General features: G+C 47.0%; 1 protein-coding gene across 1 annotated transcript in view; it reads right to left on the bottom strand.

Moving 5' to 3' along the window:
* The window catches only part of LOC311223348 (uncharacterized protein), a gene marked incomplete at its 3' end in the record, with an annotated part of 63,850 nt that extends 55,610 nt beyond the window's left edge, over positions 1–8,240 (bottom strand). Inside the window, exon 1 of the mRNA XM_084308139.1 lies at positions 7,266–8,240. Coding sequence (XP_084164265.1) covers positions 7,266–8,096 — 831 coding nt within the window. The 5' untranslated portion in view covers positions 8,097–8,240. The remainder of the gene's footprint in view (positions 1–7,265) is intronic.
* Positions 8,241–19,501: the final 11,261 nt, after the last annotated feature.

Genomic DNA, 19,501 nt, shown 5'->3' with positions numbered 1-19,501 from the left:
TCAGACTAAAGGACAGTCAGTCTGACGTACTGGTGAGCAACACCGGCGCCCCCCAAGGAACTGTGCTGTCACCCTTCCTCTTCACCCTCTACACCTCAGACTTCTGCCGCAACTCAAGCGGGTGTCACCTGCAGAAGTTCTCAGACGACTCCTCCATCGTAAGCTACATCACCGACGATGATGAGGAGGAGTACAGAGCCCTGGTGGAGAGCTTCGTGGGGTGGAGCGACAGCAACCACCTCCAACTCAACACCAGTAAGACCAAGGAGCTGGTGGTGGACTTCCGGAGGGGCAAGAAGAGGACCCCCCCGATTCCCATCTCCATCCGAGGGGTGGATGTGGAGATGGTGGACTCATACAAGTTCCTTGGGGTACACCTGAACAATAAACTGGACTGGTCGGATAACACAGAGGCCCTCTACAGGAAGGGACAGAGCAGGCTGTTCTTCCTGAGGAGACTCAGGTCCTTCAATGTGTGCAACAGACTGCTGCAGTCCATTTACCAGTCTGTTGTGGCCAGCATCCTCTTCTATGCTGTGGCATGCTGGGGAGGCTACATCAACTCAAGGGACACCAACAAGCTCAACAAGCTGGTGAGGAAGGCTAGCTCCGTGGTGGGAGTCGAGCTACCTAGACTTGAGGTGATGGCAGAGAGGGGGATGATAAGAAGCTGGCTGCCATCATGGAGAACCCCTACCACCCCCTCTACGACGAGCTAGTCAAGATGAGAAGCTCGTTCAGCCACAGACTCATTCCCCCACGACACTCAACTAACCGCCTCGGACAGTCCTTTATACCAGCGGCCATCAGGCTCCACAACAGTGGGCAGCGACTAGCAGCCTCCAGGCTCCACAACAGGGGGCAGCGACAGCGACTGCTACCAGACATTGACCTGGGACTTATAGGAACACAAGGAGGACAACCTACACTACCTTAGGCTTACTGCACCTTATGTGGATACTGTGATACTGTGAATAATGTATATTTCAGTGGATACCGTGATACTGTGAATAATGTATACTCAGTAGATAGTAAATTATAACACTACCTTATGCATACTGCACCTTATGTGACACTGTGAATAATGTGAATATTTCTTCTGCTAGTCAGATAGTAAATTATATTGACCATATTGACCAAATTGTTTACACTGCCTGTGTTGTTTTTACTACCTGTACACTGTGTTGTTGTTTTACTACCTGTACCCCCCCCCCCTCCCCCCCATGCTGCTATGATGCCTGAATTTCCCCAAGGGGATCAATAAAGGAATATCTTATCTTATCTTATCTTATTTTATCCTTAATCCCTAGGCTAATGAGGCACTAAGATGTTAGTAAAAAAAAGAAAACGTATGCCAATGACAGGAAGTAACGGTATATGTGTGTGTGTGTGTGTGTGTGTGTGTGTGTGTGTGTGTGTGTGTGTGTGTGTGTGTGTGTGTGTGTGTGTGTGTGTGTGTGTGTGTGTGTGTGTGTGTGTGTGTGTGTGTGTGTGTGTGTGTGTGTGCCCTAGATGTGCACTCGAGTGCACATCTAGGGGCGGGGTGTAGATTTGGTCTCCCTGATGTTGACTCCTTAGCCACAGCCTTGGGTTGTTTAATACTGGACGAGTGTTTCATAACGACCGCTGTGTGGGCCGGTTTCGGGGCCGGTGCGTGGGCCGGTTTCGGGGCCGGTGCGTGGGCTGGTGCGTCTGAATGTTCCGGACTGAATTTGTGTCCCAGTCTGCCCCTGTCGGGGACACACACATACACAAACTTGACTGCGTGTGTGTCGGGACGTAGGCATAATGTAACCCGACACTTCCTCAAGTGGGGTTTGACAGGCAGAGAACTAGCGAGGAGAGGGAGGGAGGGAGGGAGAGAGTGAGAGAGAGAGATAGAGAGAGGAGAGAGGAAGAGAGATAGAGAGATAGAGAGATAGAGAGATAGAGAGATAGAGAGATAGAGAGATAGAGAGATAGAGAGATAGAGAGATAGAGAGATAGAGAGATAGAGAGATAGAGAGATAGAGAGAGAGAGAGAGAGAGAGAGAGAGAGAGATAGATAGATAGATAGATAGATAGATAGATAGATAGATAGATAGATAGATAGATAGATAGATAGATAGATAGATAGATAGATAGATAGATAGATAGATAGATAGATAGATAGATAGATAGATAGATAGATAGATAGATAGATAGATAGATAGATAGATAGATAGATAGATAGATAGATAGATAGATAGAGAGAGAGGGACAGCGGGAGGGACTGCAGAAGTGTGTGTAATGTCACGAAAATGTGAGTCTCTCTCCCTCTCTATCTCTCTCTCTCTCCCTCTCTTTCTCTCCCTCTCTCTCTCTCGAATGCAGTGAGCACTCCGTGATATGATCATGATCATTATGATCGACTGGAATAAAAAATAATAATAATGGGCCTCATGGATGAAGCGATATAAGAACAGATTTAGTTCTTAACTAGCATTTCCTCTTACTTTGTTCTTATTGTTGCTTTTTTCTCAGGCAAGAACAAATTATAAGAGTGGTCGAGAGCACTCTTACCGAAATAAGAAATTCTTACCCCAAAACATTTTAATTAAAAAAAAGCCTACCATTGGTGAATTGCCCCCAAATACGACTTTAAAAATACAGAACTTTTCAATAATAATTATTATTATTATTATAACTTATTGCGTGCGTTCTGTCTGAAATGGATTATATATTGCTGTTAGATCAGTTATGCTCTGGCCGCCCAGGCCATTGATTGATTGAAGATTTTATTAACAGATTGCAGAATGGGTACAATGAATACAGTACAGCTCAATACACACAATTGTTAAGGGGAGGCAGATCAGAGAAAGACTTTCGTCTTGTTTACATCAGGGTCCCCCATTTTCAATTCATAATGACATTTATGACATACACAACATACAGATATACAGATATATATCATGACATTTATGACATGACATACAGATATGCAGTACTGTATACGTAGCATAGAACGCATATTTAGAGATCGTCTATATCAGTGGTTCCCAAACTTCTGTTTTATGCGGACCACTAGATTGTTATCAAGAACATTTGCAGACCACCTCGTATGCAAACAGTAAAACATAAATAAATAAACAACTGACTTAAACCCAGTAATACACGAGACCCTCTTGGACAGGGCTGTACGTTAACTTTTTTTGCACATAGCACTGGTGCCACAGAGGTTGATAGTTTTGTAGCACAGGCCAAAATCTTGTAGCACGAGTATAAAACGTCTCTAAAATCTCTAAAAACAACCACAAGTAGTGCAGTTCATTACTTAAATAGGTATGTGACTGGCAAGGGACATGAATCTTGCATACAGGGCACACAAAATCCAAACTTTAACAAGAAATGCTTTTAGACAAATTCTTTCTTTATTTGCCCATAATGTAAAACAAAAAGAACAAGGACATAACCATATAACCGATATGAAGCAGTCCGAGACCAGGCAGCGCTGGTGTGGACTCAGATTACAGGGAAAGCTAGAAACCAACCTAGAAACACCTAGAAACCAACATAACAAATAGATATAATGCATACAAACACCTGTACATATTTGTGGAACCAAATAAATAAATGTATTATTATTATTATAATTATTCGTGTGTGTGTGTGTGTGCGTGCGTGTGTGTGTGTGTGCACTGCACACGTGTCACAGTTCCAGCATCATGTCTGCTGGCCACTTTTTCAGATACACACACACACACACCAGTGGCGGCTCTGCCACTAGGGGCGCAAGGGCGCCGACCCACCTGCTGTTTAATCAGAGAAGAAGAAAATAAAACTTTTTAGTTTTTTGTTTTATAGCCCTATAAATAATATAAACATGTTTAAAATGAATAATATTTACTCATTTTAAGTATGTTTGTATTTCCAATGCACAATATAACGTTATTATCTAAAATAAAAAAACACTCGTTTTCCTGAGCAGGAAGTGACGTTTTTTTTATTTTTTCGTATTTCTCGGCCCGGGCTAGACGCGATAGCGCTCTGAGTGCGCGTCACAGTTTGATCGCTGTATCCGTCACAGCCAATCAGTGCATAACGCGTTGTGCGTTGAAATATGACTATTATGTTGGAATCCGGGCGCGATTTGAAGCGGTCTAGCCATTAGCGTCAAGAATTTCTGTAGCCGCATTTCGCGGAGACGCTCTCTGATTGGCTGACGCCAGTATTTTTTTGCGTAGCAGAATTTCACAGAGACGATCTCTGATTGGCCGAATCCAATTTCTAATGTTCCAATTCTAGCTTCCTAGGTTGGTCCGTTGGTGAGAGATAGTTGTGTTGTTGTGTTGTTGTGAGATGCAGGCAGCAGAGCGTGCCGTGACTGCAAGTTCTTTAGACGGTTAAGCTTAGGCACTCTTTCAAAGTTGGTTAAGGTTAGAGTTTGTCTTAGAGCATGGCGATAGAACGCCAGGTAGTTTGCAGTCTGTTCGACGTGGAAAAATGGACAAAGAAATGTACTTGTGTTGTGCTAACAAGCTAACACTTGGCTAACAAGCTATATGGCGGATGCAGTCTGGAGACAGTGGACAGTGGTCTGGAATACATCAACAGTGGATTATACACGTTTATCAAGCTCTCCTGCCCTGGACGTTTCAACTAAACAGTGAGTCTCTCTCTCTCTCTTTCTCTCTCTCTCTCTCTCGCTCTCTCTCGCTATACACAGCTGTCTCCGCGAAATGCGGCTACGGAAAAAAGTATTGACTGTGCTTGCTGAGACGATAATTAATAGGCTAGCGATTCAAAACGCGCTGCTGTGTTGTGAACTATAACATTAATTTAGCTGCTGCTGATGCATAATGAATGAATGGTGAGTTGTTTAAAATGACAACATACATGTGTTAATTATTTGATTTGATTGATCCGAGAGACAGAGAGAGATTGCTCCAGAGCATCTCAGAGCATTACATTTTCAACTCGACCTATTAACGTGAACTGCGACCCACAAGGCACCAGCGCCAGCGGCCGCCACTGACACACACACACACACACACACACACACACACACACACACACACACACACACACACACACACACACACACACACACAATTGCATTAATCAGAACTAAGTACAAGGAACTCTGCATGAATGAAAAGGGCTTTATAAATAAAATGAATTATTATTATTATTACCTTATTTGCATATTGTCTCGTTATTAGATAGATAGATAGATTGATAGATAGATAATTAATACTTTATTGATCCCGGAGGGGAATTTAAGTAGCCATACGATGGAGTTCTTTTTACAGAGTAAAATTAGCGGCTTAAATTTAGTGAACAGCATTTCTTCCTTGGCGATGCAATATGCCACATTCATTTTAAACTTTACCTCACGGAGATCAGCATCATCCGCTCTGGTCGTCTGTTTACTCAGCGAGTGCAAGAGGGTGCCGGCCCGCTCAGGGGTTTGTTTACTGTTGAAGGCATCCCGGGCAAGAATGTGTCGATGGGACGTATTGTGTTTATTAATGTTATCCCTTTATAGGATATGATCGGATCTTTTCCGGAGTCTCCCGGCACCAGTGACAGAATAATAATAGCTGTGCTTCCTCATTAAAAAATATCCACGGAAAATCATTTTCCCACTCTGCGTTATATCTGTACATCTTGTTAATCTTCTCCTTTTGTCTCGTTTCTATTAACGGTGGTCCCTCTCGGGCTCGTTTGGGGTTTTGATCTTGTACTTCTTTTGTTGGATTTAATACCTTAAAAAAGCGCTTCATCTTGTCGAAGTCACCCAGTCAGTGTACATTGAGCTCGCAACTTAGTCGCGGGGATATTGTTCGCTAGGGATTATGGGATTTGGTGTTTGATTATGGACTCTACGCGAGACGGGACATTGTTTTTAATCGCACGAGACTACAAGTACCAAGTGGATAGCGTGGCGCTGTGGTCCATTCAATTTACCGTCACACTTTCTTTTTTTTTGCTTGCGCCACGGGCCATCGCACCAGTGCTACTAAAGTCAATTCATTCATCGCACAGACTGACGTCAGTGTCGCACGTGCAACATATATGTCGCACTGTACAGGCCTGCTCTTGGACCAAGTAGGTTTCATCGATAATCCAATGTACAGTTTGTAACAAGCTTGAAATAATAAACAAACCTGTTCAGCAATAAAGAATGAGAGTACTGGAACAGTGTTAAATTCAAAGTGTTGTATTAAACAAAAGGAGGATCAAAATAAATGGGGCACCCCATAGCAACGTATGGTACAACAAAAATCATCTCAAACCAATAAGAACGGTCCTGTCAGCTTTACAGTCCATTAGCCCCAACATAAATGTTACCATGTATAATGTTACCATGTATCATGTTACCATGTATGTTACCATGTATGTTACCATGTATAATGTTACCATGTATAATGTACCGTGTATAATGTTACCATGTATAATGTTACCATGTATAATGTTACCATGTATGTTACCATGTCTAATGTTACCATGTATAATGTTACCATGTCTAATGTTACCATGTATAATGTAACCATGTATAATGTTACCATGTATAATGTACCGTGTATAATGTTACCATGTATAATGTTACCATGTATGTTACCATGTATGTTACAATGTATGTTACCATGTATAATGTTCCGGCCTACCAGACCATGCAGCCTGCATGGTAGAGCTAGTAGTGTCCAACAACACTCAAACCTTTGAGTGTCCAAAAGGTGATAAGTCCTGGGTTGATCCACATCTTAAAAAAGGAAAAGAAAAGGAAGTAATCCACTGGGAAACACCACTGCAGCTGAACTGTCCTTGGTTAATGGAGAATCTTTTAGGAGGCCTGGAAAAATCCCTCCTTCATCTCACAATAGCAGTAAGCAAACAAAACTCCATGAGGCCATGATTCCAATCCAAGATGGCCCCCTGATGGTTAGGACCGCCCCTAACCACACCCATACCTGGAATCTTAAAGGTCAAGTGACCCAAATATGCTGACATTGGCATATCCTAACATATTGGGCCCACACTTCATTTATCAACACATTGACATCTTCTTCATAAAGTAACGCATGTTACACATCCCCCCCACCAAGCGTAGTACCACTGCCATAAAACATCTTCATGTTCTCAACATGCAAAGTTTCATGGGTGTTAGGACTGCTATCCATGGCTACTCTGTAGTTCACTGACCCTAAACGTCTGAGAACTGTGGCTGGCCCTCTCCACTTTGGAGCAAGTTTTGCCATAAACATGGCCTTGGCATCAGACAGTGGGTGCAACTTAACCCATACCTTCTCTCCTACTTGGTATGTGACAGGAGACCTCCTTCTATTGTAGCCTCGAGCTTGATGCTCCTGGGCCTGAGCCACATTTTGCTGAACTTGTTGCAGGATTTGCTGTTGCCTTTCTGACATGGAGTTAAGAGGTACTTTGGGTGGACCCCTTGGTCGGAAGCCTCTGTAGTAGGTCTGTCTCATTGGTTTGTCGCCGCCCTGGTCTGGACCTCTCTGGTTCTCTTCGCCTTCGCCTCCAAAGTATGGCGGGTAGCGCCGTCTGCCTGGGTAGGAGGGCCTGCGCTGCTGTGGCTGCATGTCTCCCTCTGGGGCGCTCTCTGCCCCCTCGCGGCTGCTCTTCTTGCGGCCTTCACGGCTTCCGCTACTCGGCGGCTCGCCCTCGCCATCACTCTGGTAGTTCTCAGGGTATTCTCCATTGCGGGGTGGGCCCCTCCTGCGGGGGTAGCGCCTGTAGCGGTTCCGGTCAGCGGCGTACTTGCTCCCCTGGTCTGGAACGCCTGCTGAGCCGGTGACGTTGGCCGCCTCTGCTCCCTTCTCCCCTTCAACCACATCAAACTCCACAGTGTCTCCATCTCCAACACTGCGAAGGTATTTCCTTGGGTTGTTCTTTTTTATGGCCGTCTGGTGTACAAACACGTCCTCTTTCGTGTCATTCCTGTTGATAAAACCATATCCATTTCTGACGTTGAACCACTTGACTGTCCCCAAGACTTTTGTTGCGATGACGTTCTTATCCGCCGAGGAAGCTTCGGCTGCCGGGCTGGACGGGCTCTCGGCGTCGTCGGCGGGCTGCGGTGGTTGTTGCGTTTCGGCGGCCTCGCTGCTCATGGTTACTGGTTGGTAATGGTGGTCTTGTGCCGGCGGTGACTCTCTAGTGTGTTTCCCGGTGCTAGATAGTAACCTGGACCGGCGGTGGTGGGGGCTGCTGCCTTCGGGCTCTCTGCTTTCCACTCTCCGCTCCCGTTGCCGATCGAACTGGGCTATAGGGGTCGCTGCTAAGTACAGCCCCACCAAGGGCTTCCTCTTTTTATGCGGTGCAGCCATTGCCCCATCCCATAGTGGTGTGAGACCTTGTTCCACAGATTCGTGCTCATTATGCGAATGTTCAAAGGAAGACTCAAACTGGTTCAGCTCACCTGGCTGCCACTGTGGAGGGTCTGGCCCAGGCAGTAGAGGACTTACTCCAGGCAGCAGTAGAGGATTTACTACAGGCAGTAGAGGCAAGGAACCTTGCTCCTCAGTTTCCATTTCAATACCACCATGTTCAAAATGTTCTGAAAAGTGAACAGATGGTGCATCATCCCGTACAGGAGTGCTAGCCCTCCTGATGGGGTTTTGTGGTTGAGCATTAAGCTGTTTGTCTCGTCTTTTCAAACACTCCACCATTGACTGTTGGAGGTTATTAATATCGCTCTGAAAAGTCTGTTGTAGTCGTTGACATTCACGGTCAATGTAATACCTGAGAATGTCATCTTGTCTAGTTGTATTTATATGGAAAACCTGGATCTCTCTTTCCACAGCACTCAAACGTGACTGAAGCTGTGTAACGTCAGTAGCCTCAGCAAGTTCTCCCTCTCCCTGGTCTGAGGAAACCTCTTCTCCAACAATACTCCCTTGAATAGGAGAATGCATAGATGTAGCCATGGTATAGCAACCCCAAACTCACAAAACAAAACAAAAGCGCTTAACACTTTGAGCGCCACGCCGGGTTTTCCTTTTTACCCGCTGAATGCCACCATCGGCGCCAATGTTAACGTTAATATCGCCTAATCTATGTTTTAAATTATGGCTATGTGTCTAATCTGCCCATCGCATTATCAAAGACTATTTTCCAGTCAGTGCTGTCAAGGCAGATTGTTTTTTTATCGCGTTGTTTCCGTTTCAGAGCATTTAGAAAAGCACCCGTTTTCAGATAAAAAACAGCCCATTCTGGAGCATTCTATGAAAATCGTCTTTTACTGGAATATTCCACAACGTTGATATTCGTCGGCCTTTTTATGAATCGTTTTCAAATAAACGCTAGATGATCAATATTATATGTGCACGCAAGCACATTACGGCCGCGCACGGATAATCGCCCCGTTGATTTCCTCTTGGACTTTTACAGTGAAACCGAAAGAAGACATTTCACAAAACAGCTTATAACATCATCAAACTTACTCTGATTATCCTAACACTGATAACATAGAGTCCTTACCTGACATCAGATGGTATCCAACTGGTATATTCCAATTCCTGATCACCATTCGAAAAAATCGATAAGTGTATGGATCCAACGCGATACAGTAGAACTCCATGATCCGCGGGGCTCAGAGGATCCAGAATGAACTGTGGTAACCCCGGCTGCATCAGTGGACTGGAAAATGTGGAGTACCGGATTTTTTTCCCCATTCATTTTCATTGAGTCCATTCCAAAATCACTTATGTCATCTGGGAGACGACAGGGGGCGCTTTTTTCCACAATGATCGCCGGCGCCGGTCGGCTATACTCGGGTGATGCAATATGATTTCAGATTGCTAAAAAAAATTATAATAATAATTCCGAGAAATCTCGTGAGTGGCACGGAAAGTGTTAACAACAACATAGAGAATATTTTACACTGTTTTTTTTTCCTTTGTTTTTTTTTAAAGTCCCTTCGTGGTTGCCATTTCTGTAATAAGCTTGAAATAATAAACAAACCTGTTCAGCAATAAATAATGAGAGTACTGGAACAGTGTTAGATTCAAAGTGTTGTATTAAACAAAAAGAGGATCAAAATAAATGGGGCACCCCATAGCAACGTATGGTACAACAAAAATCATCTCAAACCAATAAGAACAGTCCTGTCAGCTTTACAGTCCATTAGCATATAATGTATAATGTTACCATGTATAATGTTACCATGTATCATGTTAGTTGAGTGTCGGGGGGGGATGAGTCTGTGGCTGAACGAGCTTCTCATCTTGACTAGCTCGTCGTAGAGGGGGTGGTAGGGGTTCTCCATGATGGCATCCAGCTTCCTTATCATCCCCCTCTCTACCATCACCTCAAGTCTAGGTGTATGTAACCATGTATAATGTTTTCATGTATAATGTTACCATGTATGTTACCATGTATAATGTTACCATGTATAATGGTACCATGTCTAATGTTACCATGTCTAATGTAACCATGTCTAATGTTACCATGTATAATGTTACCATGTATAATGTTACCATGTATGTTACCATGTATGTTACCATGTATGTTACCATGTATAATGTTCCGGCCTACCAGACCATGCAGCCTGCATGGTAGAGCTAGTAGTGTCCAACAACACTCAAACCTTTGAGTGTCCAAAAGGTGATAAGTCCTGGGTTGATCCACATCTTAAAAAAGGAAAAGAAAAGGAAGTAATCCACTGGGAAACACCACTGCAGCTGAACTGTCCTTGGTTAATGGAGAATCTTTTAGGAGGCCTGGAAAAATCCCTCCTTCATCTCACAATAGCAGTAAGCAAACAAAACTCCATGAGGCCATGATTCCAATCCAAGATGGCCCCCTGATGGTTAGGACCGCCCCTAACCACACCCATACCTGGAATCTTAAAGGTCAAGTGACCCAAATATACTGATATTGGCATATCCTAACATATTGGGCCCACACTTCATTTATCAACACATTGATATCTTCTTCATAAAGTAACGCATGTTACAAGTTACCCCCACCCGCCTACCCATCCCCCCCCGCGTGAATACTTTCGACAACAAATGTTTGTTTCCGCGTTCGAGTTTTGCACTCTGATTGGCCAGGTCATGCGACATGTGCGCCAATCGTGGGACAGCAAGTTCTGCGCCTATTTCCGGGTCTAACAGCCTGCAAACTACCTGCCGTTCTATCGCCATGCTCTAAGACAAACTCTAACCTTAACCAACTTCGAAAGAGTGCCTAAGCTTAACCGTCGGAATCAGGGCAGGCATTCTATCGCCATGCTCTAAGACAAACTCTAACCTTAACCAACTTCGAAAGAGCGCCTAAGCTTAACCAGTGTAGAAACTTGCGGTCCCACGATTGGGCGTACATGTCACATGACCAGAAATGACCTGGCCAATCAGAGACGCGGAAACAAACATTTGTTGTCTAAAGTATTCAGGCATCCCCCATCGCAAAGCGCTCCAGTGCTTGAATACGGCCGGGGGATCCGCTCTATACAATGCAGACCCACGGCTCTCATATTATAATAGGCGTGTCTCTGTATGCAAATGACTTGCGCGAGAACGCGCATCCAGTTTAGAATGAGTGAGATTCACCATTCAAAAAACCTGGGAAAGAACAGATTCTGACTTTAAGAACGGCTTGATGAATGTGGCGGTGGCTTTTCTTATTGTTCTCTTAACAGACAGGTAAGCAAGAATATAAGAAAAATAATAAGAGAGTATTGTTGAATGAGGCCCAATAGGTTTACTACTTACATACTGTAGTTGTCTCCTTAAAGGCCCACTTGCAGGTTAAACCCTACTCTTCAATTATGGGTAGTTTACATCATTGGTATCTAATTTCATTATTTATTTTTTTCCATTTGACGCCCGAAATTCCACTCAGAAAGTGTTAAAAAGGTCCATGCACGAATAACATGTATGGAGCCAATGAAAAAGCGTATCAGTTGATACGATAGTAGCCCTTTTCATGATGCACTCGGTGCATCACAGTCACGAAACGGGCTACCACGATAGCTAACTAACGCTAACGTTACAAGCTCAAACACCTTATAACTACTAACTTACTACTGTCGTGTCCATAAGTTCCCTGGCAGAATACTTTGTTTGTGAGGACAAAGGTATACAAAGAGGAGAGAACCATTTTAAATCGGGGCATGTTAGGAGTTTCGGGAATGCTAGCTAGCTAACTTAGCTACTAACGTTATACACAATATGTACAACGACACAATGATTTACATGAGTATTTACAAATATGGTAACGTGGTTGTGGCTTTTACAAATAGTGGTTAGCTTTAGAGATAAATGGCTATGATCACGGAGCAATAGTGTTAGGTGAAACAGATACTAGCTCCTCGGCTAGTAGTAACAAGAAGGCTCTGCTTCCTGCCACTACCTGGCTGTTACTCTCAGAGCCCCTGCTGCCCTGTACCCTGTGTGATGTCATCATTAAGATGACACACGCACGTTATGAACCATGGATTAAAATATCCACATGCGTGATGGTTGTGGTTGGGCTGACAAAATGTTTGATAAAAACGCTAAAACTGGGTAAATTTTTTCCCCCTCTTCATGAAAGTCACCGTTGGCCTAGTCACATTGTTTATTGAACAAAAATACAACATGCAAGTGGGCCTTTAACACTTTGAATGCCCAGCAGGGGGCGCACATTTAGTGCTTGAATGCCCACATCCACTCCAATGTTAACGTTAATATCGCCTAATCTATGTTTTAAATTATGGCTATGTGTCTAATCTGCCCGTCGCATTATCAATGACCCATTTCCAGTCAACATTGTCGAAGCAGATTGTTTTTTTATCGGTTCATTTCCGTTTGATAGCATTTTGTAAAGCACTAGTTTTCACGGAAAAAAGAAGACATTCTATGATAATCGCCCTTTACTGTAATATTCTAGAACGTTGTCATTTTGCGGCCTATATATGAATCGTTTTCAAATAAACGCTAGATTATCGATAGTATATGTGTACGTGTGCACGCTAGTGCCGCGCGCTGAAAATCGATTCTCTCAGTTCCTGATCACTCTTAGAGTCAAACAGCCATATCACATAATCACATAAAAGCTTATATCTCCGTGAAAACGAGACTGGTAACATAGATTCCTTACCTGAGATCAGATGGTATCCAAATGGATTATTCCAATTCCTGATCGCCATTCGAAAAAATCAATCCTTTATTGATCCCACGAGTATACTGTAAAAACACATAATCCCCGCTGCTCTGAGGGTCGAGAGTGGAGCTGATCGACCCCGGCTGCGTGAGTGAGAAGTAAAATGTGGAGTCCGGGATTTTTTTTCTCATTCATTTTCACTGAGTCCAATCCAAAAGGGTGAATTACCATCTGGGAGACGATAGGGGGCGCTTTTTTTCACATCTGAGCGCTTGGGGTGACTGATTTTCCAACGGTAGACTTGGTTGATGAAATATGAATTCAGATTGCTAATTAAAAAAAAAATTAGAAAAAACTAATATTCTCGTGATGGGCATTCAACCCGCGGGGGGTAAACCCGAGAAAACTCGGGTTGGGCAATCAAAGTGTTAATACTGTAGTTGTAACTGAGGGGTACAATTCCCTGACTGTATTGATAAGTATGGTATCATTAAACCACTACCGCTTTATGTACTTTAACTACTGGCCATACAGTACACAATATCTAAATATGATGAACACTTTCCCACCATGAAACCAGGTCCACACAAAGGTAATAATCAAATATTTAATATATAGCAAAAGGTACATATAATATTCACCATTACATTTATGATTTGAATGCTCTTGTAAGGCAAATGAGTACTCGTAGGCAAATCAACACTGAATGTCCAATCTCTGGTTACGCAGGAAGCAAGTATACAACCTGGCTCTTAAGGAATTATATCTATGGTCACTTAATGATTATAGCTGGATATACTGTAGGGGTCCTCCCGGTTGTAGGCCGGTAGGGGGGGTAGGAGAGCCGTCGGCCGTATCCCGTCTGGTCAACGATGTCTAGGGAGACTTCACGTACAGAAGACAGTGCAGTAGAATCTTGATCCACAGATGAATACACCTTGGCTCTCTTGTAGGCTGTAGCTGTAGCTGTAGCTCCACAGTGAAGAAGAAGCGAGGCGACCTCAGTCTGGTCTGAGCGCCGTCTCACATTGACTCCTTTCGGGGTAGATCCAACACTCACCGGTGTTGGCGATTATCCGCTCCACAAATCAAAGTACCAAAGCAAATATATATTCCATGCCGCATAGGGCTCAGCAGTCGTCGGGTAGGTAATCCAATGTACAGGTCCACTCGGTCCTCGCCTAGAACTCCTCGGATGAAAGCACCACGTGTGGTCTGCCCAACCTGGTTAAGACTCTAGATAACACGAGGAAGCGATGGGGGTGCTGCTCACTTTAGAACTCTAACCGCACGATGCACCATACATAATAGACTATTATTACTTAATAGAAATACGGTGCCAAACTCTGGCAATTCAGCTATTAATTCGCACGAGGTCTCACTGCTATTCTAAGGCCAAACAGGCCATACTACACCGCACGCGGTATCGTGGGGTGAGGCTTCACGTTCTGTTACTTAGTTGGGTAGAAGGGTAAAGGACTAAGAGATAAGAGGAATTCTACATTTACTTGCGCCCTATTTATATGCACGGTGAACAAATAGTGCCACTCTGCTTTCGGTAGCCGTATTCCTGCGCGGAGCCGGGGCTAGTAAGGGCATGTCTCGTCGGTACCTTTGAACTTGAACGCCAGGGGCTGGTCCCTGGCGCCTGGTCCTTTTGTCCAATAAGAGAATGAACTATTATGGGCTGTAGTAGAATAAAGGAATATTCCGTGTATATGTACAAGGAATATACAAGGGATATCAAACGATATACAAATACTATTCAATATATATCCATAAATAAATATATATATTAGGTTTAATCTGATCCTTCACAACAGTAGTTGTTCATTAATGTTACCTAAATGTCATAAGTGAATTATATAGAAACAACTCACCAAAATTTACTATTGCACAACTGATTTTACCCCCCCACCCCTGCACCCTCCCTTGCCTGACCATGGCATTTAGTGAAATTATGCTACTGCTCTAGGGGCTGAGCCCCCCTAAAGGTCTGATGCTAGAACCGCCCCTGATCCACAGCATGGCAATTAAATTAATTTGTCAATGTCCCGACGTCATTTAGTGTCCAGACAACATTAATTGCAATGGTTCCACATATTATGGCATCCAATACGTTCCATAATCCACAGCATGGCAATTAAATTTGTGAGGATTGGCCCATTCCCGCCACACGCTTCAAGGTACTGTGAGGAGGATTGGCTCATGGCCACCACACGCTTCTAGGTCAAGTACCAATTGCCGTCACGCACCTGTCGGTTGTTTGTAATCAGCGCCCAGAGCCCTTCATATACTCGGGTCTTTCTGTCAATCGTTGTCGGGTCGTTTTGGATTACCACTGCTACTGCCTGTTCCCCCCGTTGTTGTGCCTCGTCTGTTTTTCTTCAGGACGTCCATGGAAGTCGCCGCTGTTGTGTATCTCTATCATCCGTTGGAGCTGTGCCTCGTTGCCCGCTTTGCGCATTTGCGCTTTGGTGAGTTTTTGGAACGAACCTTTTGGATTCTCTGTTTTCTGTGTGTTTGGATAACACTGAAGATTTGCCGTTTTTGTTTTGTACTGGACTCAGCTAAACTTGTGTGTTGGTAACACTGAAGATTAAGTCACGTGGGATTGTACCGGGCTCAGCTAAACTTGTGTGTTGGTAACACTGAAGATTAAGTCATGTGTGTTTATACTGGACTCAGCTAAGGAGGACTGGACTGCCTCTGTATTCCGTTGGCTTGTTTATTGACCACTCTCTCTCTCTCTCCGTTCCTCCCCGAGTTGGATCCTGGAGTAGCTGCAGAGCCGCAGAGGCAGTGGCGCTTCGCCGCTTCTCCATCTCAATACCGGGACGATCTGCAGAGCCGCAGACAACTCTGCCAAGAACATTCTCCCCTTTGTTTGTTCTTATTGTTATTTAGCTCATTCCTGTTTCAGAAATAAATACGCCCTAGTCTTTGGCTAACTCTGAACTACCTGTCTGTGCCGTGCTGTTGGGGTCGGTTTCAAACCATAACATTACGACCCGACCATGACGACCCCAGCCGACACAGACAGGGTCAAGGCAGCGTTGGCGGTCCAGATCGAATTGACCAACGACCACAGCATACAGTTAGGTGCGGCTGCGGCTGCGGCTGCTGTGCAGGACCTCCGGGCTCAGGTCCAGCCTATTCAGGAGTCCCTTAGCTCTCTGGCTACCCTGCAGACAGCCCAGGGTAATCAGCAGGCTGATATTCTGCACCAACTACAGATGTTGAGTGAAGCATTTAACGCCCTGCTTGTAACCCCACCTACTCCAGGAGTCTCGGCCAGAGCACCACCCGCAGCCGTGTCGGACCCCGCGCCTCCCGACCTCGCACCTCGGGAGCCCCGTCTCTCCGAACCACGTTGGTTTGACGGTAACTTCGAGGATTGTGCCACATTCATCATGCAATGTGAGTTGGTTTTCCTTCATCAACCCAGCTGATTTACTTCCGAGGGAGCCCAAGTGGCTTACATGACTAACCTGCTCGCAGGCCGAGCAGCACAGTGGGTTACTGCCTCCTGGTCAATGAGGGCTGATTTTTGTTTTTCCTACCCAGACTTCGTGGCAGAGCTCCGCAGGGTTTTCCACCACCCAGCTCGTGGCCAGGACCCAGGAGCTCGGTTGGGCACCTTCCGGCAGGGCAGTGGCAGTGTCACCGACTACACGCTGGAGTTCAGACTGGCCGCAACGGAGAGCGGTTGGAACGATCAAGCGCTTCGTCTCACCTTCCTGAGGGGGCTCAACGACGCAGTAAGGGACCAGCTCGCGACCCGTGAGGAGCCCGATTCCCTCAAGGGCCTATTCGACCTCGCAATTCGCATCGACGGACGCCTCCGGGAGAGAAGGCGTGAGAGAGCCCGACTGGGACCCCCAGACGTTCCCCAGACCCCCCGCACTCGTGACGGTACTGCGGTCCGTCCTGCTCCCTCCGCAACTGGTGGCCCCTTCCCCTCCCGTTCGGTGCCCGAGGAGGAACCCATGCAGCTGGGACGCACACACCTTAGCCAGGCTGAACGGGAGGCCAGGTTCAGGTCCGGCTTTTGCCTCTACTGCGGCCGGGATGGACACCGTATCTCCAATTGCCCCACCCGGCCAAAAGACCAGGCTCGCCGGGACCCCGGGAGATCCTGGTGAGCCGTTTTTCTTGTTCCCACACCCGTGCACCACCTAACCAACTGACGAGCGTCACCCTAGCCTGGGCGGACCAACGGGCGACAGTGGAGGCACTCATTGACTCGGGTGCTGATGAGAGTTTCCTGGATTTCGAGTTTGCCACCCAGGCCAACATTCCACTTGAGGACCTCGAGAGACCCTTGGAGGTGTTCGCGTTGGACCAGCACCGCCTGGCTGACATCACTCAACGCACCTGTCCAGTCCTTCTCACCATTGCTGGTAACCACATTGAGAGACTCCAGTTTTTTATCACCAGATCCCCTCTTGTCCCTGTAGTCCTGGGTCGGCCCTGGCTCACGCTGCATGAGCCCCACATCTGCTGGTCCTCCGGTACCATCAGGGGGTGGAGCTCCTCCTGTCATGCCCAGTGTCTTCAGGCGGCGTCCAGTCCCTCGCCCTGGAGTTCCCTTTGTGAGCCGCCCCCGGACCTCTCGACTATTCCCCCCGAATACCACGACCTCGAGGAGGTTTTCAGTAAGTCCCGGGCTCAGGCCCTTCCGCCTCACCGGCCTTACGACTGTGCCATCGACCTCCGCTCTGGGGCTCCCCTTCCCGGCAGCCGCCTCTACAGTCTGACCGTCCCTGAGAAGGCAGCGATGGATAAGTACATCTCTGAGTCCTTGGCAGCAGGCCTCATTCGGCCTTCCTCCTCCCCGGTGGCGGCCGGTTTCTTTTTTGTTGGGAAGAAGGATGGAGACCTTCGACCCTGCATTGACTATCGCCAACTCAACGAGATCACCATTAAAAACAAGTACCCTCTTCCTCTCATGAACTGCACCTTCGAGCCCCTCACCCAGGCTACCGTCTTCACCAAGCTGGACCTCCGGAGTGCCTACCATCTGGTCCGTATCCGAGAAGGCGATGAATGGAAGACCGCCTTCAAGACTCCCAGGGGCCACTACGAGTACCTGGTGATGCCGTTCGGCCTCACCAACGCTCCGGCGGTATTCCAGGCGCTCATGAACGACGTCCTCCATGACATGCTGGAGGAGTTTGTGGTGGTATACCTGGACGACATCCTCATCTTCTCCAAGACCCTCGAGGAACACGTCCAGCATGTCCGCCGTGTGCTGGAGCGCCTCCTCCACAATCGGCTCTTCGTCAAGGCAGAGAAGTGCCGATTTCACTCCGACTCCGTCGATTACCTGGGCTTCATCGTGGAGAGCGGCTTGACCCGAGCTGACCCTCACAAGATCCGGGCCGTGGAGGAGTGGCCGGAACCCACCTCTCGGAAAGAGCTACAGAGCTTCCTCGGGTTCGCAAACTTCTACCGAAGATTCATCCGGAACTACAGCCAGGTGGCGGAACCACTTACCAGGCTAACCTCTCCCTCCCTGCCGTTCGACTGGTCCCCAGCGGCTTGCGCTGTGTTCCGTTCCCTCAAGAAGAGGTTCACCACCGCCCCAGTCTTGCTCCACCCAGACCCCAAGAGACAGTTCATTGTGGAGGTGGACGCCTCGGATACTGGACTAGGGGCTATCTTGTCCCAGCGGTCGGCAACGGACCAGAAGGTACATCCGTGCGCCTTCTACTCACGTCGTTTCCTCCCTGCCGAGAGGAACTATGACATCGGCAATCGGGAGCTGCTGGCGGTAGTGGCTGCCTTGGAGGAGTGGCGTCATTGGCTAGACGGGGCCGAGAAACCATTCACCATTTGGACGGACCATAAGAACTTGACGTACATCCGTGCTTCCAAGCACCTCAGCGGCCGGCAGGCAAGGTGGGCCAGCTTCCTCAGTCGGTTCGACTTCTCGCTGACCTTTCGCCCTGGGTCCCGCAACACGAAGGCCGACTCCCTGTCCCGGTTACACTCCAAGGGGGCTCCAACCACTGAGGATCCGACTCCCATCCTCCCAGAGGCCAGGGTGGTGGGAGTGGTCACCTTGGGCATCGAGGGGTTGGTAAGGCGTGCCCTACGCTTCCATCCCGCTCCCGGCAATGTACCCGTTCGTCGCCTCTTCGTCCCCGACTCAGTCCGGTCCCGGGTCCTCCAGTGGGGCCATACCAGCCGGTTCGCCTGCCACCCGGGCGTTCATCGCACGTTCTCCTTCCTGGCTCGTCGATTCTGGTGGCCCACCATGAGGAACGACGTCAAGGAGTTTGTTCTGGCCTGCGCGGTCTGCGCCCGCAGCAAGGCCTCCCACCAGGCACCCTCCGGGCTATTCCCATTCCGAGCCGCCCTTGGTCCCATGTGGCGTTGGACTTCGTCACGGGTCTTCCTTCGTCCCAGGGGAACACGTGCCTAC

Source organism: Notolepis coatsorum (genome assembly GCF_963971535.1).
Source record: "Notolepis coatsorum genome assembly, chromosome: 2".
NCBI lineage: Eukaryota > Metazoa > Chordata > Actinopteri > Aulopiformes > Paralepididae > Notolepis > Notolepis coatsorum.
This window is presented reverse-complemented; position numbering and strand designations above follow the sequence as displayed.